Source organism: Salvelinus namaycush, chromosome 23, assembly GCF_016432855.1.
Source record: "Salvelinus namaycush isolate Seneca chromosome 23, SaNama_1.0, whole genome shotgun sequence".
In the NCBI taxonomy this organism is placed as follows: Eukaryota; Metazoa; Chordata; class Actinopteri; order Salmoniformes; family Salmonidae; genus Salvelinus; species Salvelinus namaycush.
In genome coordinates this window covers 22,670,843-22,678,330 of record NC_052329.1, presented here as the reverse complement: position 1 = coordinate 22,678,330, position 7,488 = coordinate 22,670,843, and the positions used below count along the sequence as shown (strand labels likewise).

General features: G+C 42.2%; 2 protein-coding genes across 4 annotated transcripts; both read right to left on the bottom strand.

The window, feature by feature from the left end:
- Positions 1–112: 112 nt before the first annotated feature.
- On the bottom strand, positions 113–1,582 carry LOC120018540 (protein KIAA0100-like). Its single transcript, XM_038961760.1, has 7 exons — positions 1,577–1,582; positions 1,392–1,441; positions 1,097–1,241; positions 874–992; positions 702–762; positions 404–590; positions 113–180 (listed from the first exon to the last, which is right to left on the bottom strand). The coding sequence occupies exons 1-6, from the start codon at positions 1,580–1,582 to the stop codon at positions 570–572; spliced, it is 402 nt and encodes a 133-aa protein (XP_038817688.1). The 3' UTR covers positions 113–180; positions 404–569.
- A 1,746-nt stretch (positions 1,583–3,328) lies between these two features.
- LOC120018190 (glyoxalase domain-containing protein 4-like) lies at positions 3,329–7,349 on the bottom strand. Of its 3 annotated transcripts, none has more exons than XM_038961250.1 (9): positions 7,183–7,349; positions 6,942–6,991; positions 6,665–6,785; positions 6,449–6,578; positions 5,928–6,100; positions 5,661–5,747; positions 3,942–4,055; positions 3,770–3,856; positions 3,329–3,678 (listed from the first exon to the last, which is right to left on the bottom strand). In XM_038961250.1, the coding sequence occupies exons 1-9, from the start codon at positions 7,270–7,272 to the stop codon at positions 3,613–3,615; spliced, it is 918 nt and encodes a 305-aa protein (XP_038817178.1). In that variant the 5' UTR covers positions 7,273–7,349; the 3' UTR covers positions 3,329–3,612. The 3 variants fall into 3 exon arrangements, with proteins under 3 accessions (XP_038817178.1, XP_038817177.1, XP_038817179.1); XM_038961249.1 differs by having other exon boundaries at positions 6,449–6,593; positions 7,183–7,347; XM_038961251.1 differs by having other exon boundaries at positions 5,967–6,100; positions 6,449–6,593; positions 7,183–7,344.
- Between the last annotated feature and the right edge of the window lie 139 nt (positions 7,350–7,488).

The following is a 7,488-nucleotide window of genomic DNA, read 5'->3' as shown; positions in this document are numbered from 1 at the left end:
AACACAAACCAACACATAAAATATAATTCATACTAACTCCATGCCCTATGACTCACCTTTTCTGGCTGTGCATGGACAGGGTTATACTAGTATTCTCAAACTCCACACTGACCTTCTGGGGCACCAGCTGATGAAACTGCTCCACTGCTTCAGTCTGGAAAAACTCGTCCTTTTCACATTCTAAAAGAAAATGACAGACAGAAATGGTTGTGATGCATCTCCGAATGGTTCTCAAAATTACCTCACAGCAACCATACAATAACACCATGTTTGCGTCTCAAATGGCACATTTCTCCCTAAAGTAGTGGACTATGTAGGGAATAGGGTGCCATCCTTATTAAAAAGTAGTGCACTACATAGGGAATAAGGTGCCATTGGGATGCAGCCCATTGCCCTTTCTCACCGTCTGCAGAGAGAGTGCTTTCCAGGGGAGGAGGTAGAAGCAGTAGCTGGCTGAGGAACAGGCCCTCGTGCAGCTCAGTCAGCAGTGTTCTCACACACAGTGCCAGTCGGCCTGGATGCAGCTCTGGTAGGTTGACATCCCCAGACAGCACCAGGCTCAGGGACGTCTACACCAGACATGTATCCTGCTGAGCAGTGAGTTGAGACAATGCAGTGAAATACATTCTATTAAGTAACACTTCTTTAAAGAGAGACACTCAAAAGACTTCTATGTTTACATGGGAAGAAACTCCACTTACCAATTGACTGATTTTAAGCACTTTACTGCTTAGCTGCTCCACAGAAAAGTCCCAGGTCAACCTGTTATGAAAGTTTGAGAAATTGTTATGAAAAATCATGAACATTTAAACAGTCAGGCTAAGATAAGAATGATCTGTTTAGATGACGTTAGAGTGTGTGGAGGTTTAATACCTTTTGCCCTGATGGTTGAGCAGTAGGTCAATACTTGAGGTGGTCATGTACCATAGAGACTCTGACAGGGCTAGGTTTAACACCATCACGTTGATGGAGTCAATGTGGAAGGACAGCAGCTGAGAGCAGAGACAGACAGCAGCTGAGTGAACTGAGAACACTTTTTTCATGAAATATTTTGTGAGTAGCATTCTTATATAAACAGTTGTGTGTTATTCCCTACCTGGGAGATAAACCGCAGGGTTGCATGGCTAAGAGGAACCTTCCCTGACTCTCCTCCATCACAGCTCTTAGGCGCCCGAGGTCTCAGAAGCTGTTGGAGGACCACTCTCACTCTGGTATCACCCACACACAACGCCAGGCACCTCCTGAGAAACAAACACATAGTTCGCAACCTTGTACTGTTGAATGATTCACGGGCCCTTTCCCTTAAAAGGGCAAGAAAGCTGAGAGATATGCAATTATGTTATGAGATATGAGGTCATAAGATTGTATAAACATGTCTTCAAAACACTCACGGCAGGTTCTGGTTTAAAAGTTTGCTTGAAATCCATATCCTGTCTATTTCCTGAAATTAACACAGAGAAATGCACCTGGTTGTTATTTAATCTACAATGTTTGACCTAGAAACAATACACAAATAAATACCCTTCCCAATGAAGACAGAGAAACATGATTTCTAGGGATATAACGATTCACCGACACGCATCGGTAACCGATTAAAATGTTCAAGATGCAAGTGCGCGAACCACAAACCGACGCAAATGAAGCATGCATCAGTCAGAAAATCGATTCAAAAGTTACAAGTTGCCGGTTCACAAATGTTTTGCTCATATTACATTATTACTACTTTCCAAAAATACAGTGCATTCAGAAAGTATTCAGACCCCTTCACTTTTTCCACATTTTGTTACGTTTAAGCCTTATTCTAAAATGGATTAAATTTCCCCCTCCCTTCAATCTACACACACACCCCATAATGTCAAAGCAAAAACTGGTTTATAGAAATGTTTGCACTTAAAATGAAATTTTATTTGTCACATACACATGGTTAGCAGATGTTAATGTGAGTGTAGCGAAATGCTTGTGCTTCTAGTTCCGACAATGCATTAATAACCAACGAGTAATCTAACCTATCAATTTCACAACAACTACCTTATACACACAATTGTAAAGGAATGAAGAATATGTACATAACAATATATGAATGAGTGATGGTACAGAACGGTATAGGCAAGATGCAGTAGATGGTATCAAGTACAGTATATACAGTGGGGCAAAAAAAGTATTTAGTCAGCCACCAATTGTGCAAGTTCTCCCACTTAAAAAGATGGAGAGAGGCCTGTAATTTTCATCATAGGTACACTTCAACTATGACAGACAAAATGAGAAAAAAAAATCCAGAAAATCACATTGTAGGATTTATAATGAATTTATAGGGCCAGACTGTGTTATGCTAACGTTCGCTAACTGGCTTCAGTACCTGTCACAAAAAAAGTTTGAAGGAAACGATATAACGTTAGCTAGCTGGCTAAGAAAGATGGAACGCTAGCAATGGTTCACAGTTTCGAGTTAGCTAACTATACTCACATCACTAACAGTAGTCATTTACAAGCTAACTAGTAACGTTAGCTGGCTAGGTAAATAGCCACGTAGCTAGCTACCACGTCAATTGAAACAAATGTTGGCAAATTTGGTAGTTAGGGGGCTAGCTAACAAGTATAATCCCCTTTTCAGCTTGTCGAAAATCTGAATGTCTCAAATGTTCTTATCCCGCCCGGAGGGTTCTCATCTTCATTACATTTTCAGTGGCAAAGCAGCAGCAGCAGCATCATCTTCTAGGTGTGTTGTCTACACTGTAAACAGAGGAGCGATGAGAAAAAAACTACCAAAAAGTCAATGGCCGACTAATTTGTAACCCGGAGTTCGAAACGCCTCACACTCAGCCCACCTTTCACCTAGCCACATTGCACTTAATCTTTTTCAATCAGTGAACAAACAAGTTTATTGAACAATTATTTAATATACTTCTCCCTTTATTATGCAGCATATCTACTCAAGAACAGCTAGTTTAAAAATGAACTAGACACTTTCTTATTCAGTGTCATTTATTAATGCCAATGAAAGGGGATCACTAGAAAATGGTAGTTGGGAGTGAGTTGTTAGTTGTTAGCAAAGGTTAGGCAATTCTCCTATCTTCAAGAAAATGTTCATGCCATCCCCTTTTGATATTGCCCAGTTTGATTTTCCCATTTGATAGTTCAATGAGCATGACACAGCTTCTACATCACAAGAGATCTGCATATACCCCCTCGTTTCATTGATTTTTCAACCAAGGGCCGCCCACCAGTGTCTGCACATTTCACAAAACTTGACCTACAATTTGGCAGTGTGAGGACTTCACATGGATATTACTCTTCACCATAAATGCACTGTTCTCATGAAGTCACAAGTATTAGTGTTTTACTCATTTAATTGAGCTGAAGAGGTACAATTCTTTTCAATGCATACACAAACAAGGTTAATATAAGTGGTCGATGTTCATCAAGCTTCTGCCACAGTATGACTCAAATACAGCTACACTTTCAGTCTCATTCTAAGCATCTCAAAATAATACTTCTGGTTGAGTAAAATCTACTGACATTGTGCCGCTGGAAGGGTAATGCCATATATGGGGAAAAAGGCAAAAGGTTGGAAATGTCCAGTAGACCCATGATGGCTAAGCTATGTTCTTCGCACTTATGCTGAAGCCTTCTGCTTGTTGTGCTTGGCAAACCAGTCATCGCTTTTATCTTCAGCCATAGCCTGAAAATAAATTAGAGTAAAAGATTAAGAGCATGTACTCTGTGATAATGCAAAGTATTGTTTCATTTGTATAAGATTTCTAAATAACAACCTTATCCAGCAATGCATTTCCACTGGGGTCCATCTGGGAGAGTTGTCTGAATGCCTCATCTCCCACAAAGCAGATCTCATGGGCATCCTAGAAGACAGATGACCACAGTTATTATGTGAGAATTTATAACGAATCAAGTCTACCCATGTTAATAATTTGGCAAGGCACTCACTGGATCAGCCAAAATGACCACTTCTACTGTTGCCTTCCCAGGGGTGTCCAGGCTAACCAAGGGAGTAAGGATTTTCTGGTTTTCTTTTATCATCAGGGCTTCAAGATCTGCCAACTAAAAATAATAAAACAAATAGTTGAATATTGCTTTCTGTCAACTAAAAATAATAAAACAAATAGTTGAATATTGCTTTCTCTCTTTATGTAAAGAGTCAGCGGGGCAAACCATTTAAGAATTGAAAGCATTGTATAGACCACTTTCTGTTATACTAACTTTGCCGCACAAGGGCGATGTGCACAAGTTGGTGGCAGAACAAAGGGGAGTTTTATAGAACGTCAGAAAAAATTTGCCTCTATTTACAGTGGCTTACGAAAGTATTCACCCCCCTTGGCATTTTTCCTATTTTGTTGCATTACAACCTGGAAATAAAATAGATTTTGGGGGGTTTGTATCATTTGATTTACACAGCATGCCTACCACTGTGAAGATGCAAAATATTTGTGAAATAAACAAGAAATAAGACAAAACAATTCTGAAAACGTGAGCGTGCATAACTATTCTGCTCAAACGGTCAGAAACAGACTCCATGAGGGTGGTATGAGGGCCTGACGTCCACAGGTGGGGGTTGTGCTTACAGCCCAACACCGTGCAGGACGTTTGGCATTTGCCAGAGAACACCAAGATTGGCAAATTCGCCACTGGCGCCCTGTGCTCTTCACAGATGAAAGCAGGTTCACACTGAGCACATGAGCACATGTGACAGAGTCTGGAGATGCCGTGGAGAACGTTCTGCTGCCTGCAACATCCTCCAGCATGACCAGTTTGGCGGTGGGTCAGTCATGGTGTGAGGTGGCATTTCTTTGTGGGGCCGCACAGCCCTCCATGTGCTCGCCAGAGGTAGCCTGACTGCCATTAGGTACCGAGATGAGATCCTCAGACCCCTTGTGAGACCATATGCTGACACATGCACATTTGTGGCCTGCTGGAGGTCATTTTGCAGGGCTCTGGCAGTGCTCCTCCTTGCACAAAGGCGGAGGTAGCGGTCCTGCTGCTGGGTTGTTGCCCTCCTACGGCCTCCTCCACGTCTCCTGATGTACTGGCCTGTCTCCTGGTAGCGCCTCCATGCTCTGGACACTACGCTGACAGACACAGCAAACCTTCTTGCCACAGCTCGCATTGATGTGCCATCCTGGATGAGCTGCACTACCTGAGCCACTTGTGTGGGTTGTAGACTCCGTCTCATGCTACCACTAGAGTGAAAGCACCGCCAGCATTCAAAAGTGACCAAAACATCAGCCAGGAAGCATAGGAACTGAGAAGTGGTCTGTGGTCACCACCTGCAGAACCACTCCTTTATTGGGGGTGTCTTGCTAATTGCCTATAATTTCCACCTTTTGTCTATTCCATGTGCACAACAGCATGTGAAATTTATTGTCAATCAGTGTTGCTTCCTAAGTGGACAGTTTGATTTCACAGAAGTGTGATTGACTTGGAGTTACATTGTGTTGTTTAAGTGTTCCCTTTATTTTTTTGAGCAGTGTATAATCTTAGTGACTGTTCAAGCAAGAATCAAAACATAATTGTATGCGTATGAGAACCCAAAAAAGGCTTTGTTGAATGGGCGCAGATGGTGATAGCTTTCTTACTGCAGCCAAGAGTTGGGCGCATCTGCGTGTGACGTCAGTGTGTCATGTACTGGAAAAGGATCTATTACTTCACCTTCTCACGTGGACAAGAGAATGCTATGCGTCCGAAGGCTGTCCCATGATCTACTGTCCCACCAATGTCGTGAAGCTCTAGTTTACACTGCAAATATAGAGAAAAACACACACCTAGCATTAGCACCATCTTATCAATTCATGCAAAAACACAGTCGCGTTCTAAGTGTAGAATACAAGAGGGCATCAACCACATGGCATCAACCACATGGAAACCTTTTGTTTGATGTATTTGATACCATTCCACTAATTCCACTCCAGCCATTACCACGAGTCCGTCCTCCCCAATTAAGGTGCCACCACGGACCTGAGTGTCTGCGAATCCCATCAGCACAGTCTTCTCCTCATGTCTCTCTATCACCTTCATCCCCAAAAGGGAGGACCAGTAGTGTGTTGATTTCTGCAGGTCAGACACTGCCAGACACACCTTCTGTACAGGATCTTTAACCAAGTGAAAAACAGATACACATTCACAATATATAGGTACATGCCAATTTAAAGGAAACGAGGGACACAAAGTATTCTGAAAGCAGGTGCTTGCAAACAGGTGGGGTTCCTGAGTTAATTAAGCAATTAACAGCCCATCATGCTTAGGGTCATGTATAAAAATGCTCAGTTGCCCATTATTCTGGCTACCATGGCTAGCAGAAGAGATCTGTGACTTTGAAAGAGGGCTACCAGAGTCCTCCTGGACTTTAAAATAAACATGGTAGACTATAGTCTACTGCTCTACTTTACAGTATACTACAGACATGCAATGATCTTCTGTGCAAAGCACTGTTGACCCACCATTAGGAGGCTGTTCTTTGTCCACCAGGTAGAAGCGATAACCTCCTGGAGCCTCAGCCAGATAGAGGGCCTTTCCAACCTCAGTGAGGGGCCAGCCAAGCCGCTTAGCATTACTGACAGCCTGGCTAGACTGCAGAGTCAGACCCTGAAATTTAGTTAGGATTGGGTTAAAAAAAATATACACATATGGTTGTTCAAGTACAACCATTCACTTACCAAGAAGTCATTGCCAAGGCGATATTCTCCCACTCCATAATTGTAGGTCAGCTCAGCCGCAAAGTAATCATCTTCTGGACCAAAGCCGACCATTGTCTTGCTCCATTTTCCATCATAAGGGCTTAACTCACACAAGCAAGTAGGGCATCAAGAGAGAAAGAGTGACCGTATTGTTACACAACAAGTAATTCAAACAATCCATTTTCACAAGAGGTGTTTGCAGACCAAAGTCCGTTTCAAGGTGAGGTTTGAACAGTAAAGTTGACAGCCTGCCTACCCATTACAAGTGGCCTTACATCCTTCTTCAAACTCTTCGTGACGCAAAATCTGAAATCAAATCGGTGATTTTGACATTTTGGCAAAACAGTAATCTAGTCCCCAACATCACGTTTTTACAGCACAATGAACAACATTGAAGAACAATCATAACAAAATAATGCAACAGTGGTACACTCTGTGCAAGGGAAGTCCATTGCGCACATGTTTGAGGATGTTCTACGAAAGAGCTGAACATGTACCTTCATGCCGAGCACATCTCGGTAAAAGGTGGCCGTTTTGCTTCTGTCACCCACTTTGAAAACAAAATGCAAGGCTCGCCTCAAAGGCATGTTCACCCGGTGAGTTTGCTATGTACTATACGATTATATATCACACTCAGTTTGTCTACGTCGATTGAGGAGCCTTGCAATCGATTGCTCTGGTATCGATTCTATGGAAGACAACATTTTCGGTACACTTAAAATTATTTGCAACTCAATCGCAGATCCAAAATCTATCTCAAGATAACGAGGAGTATTTAAATTAAAAGTTAAGCATCTAATATT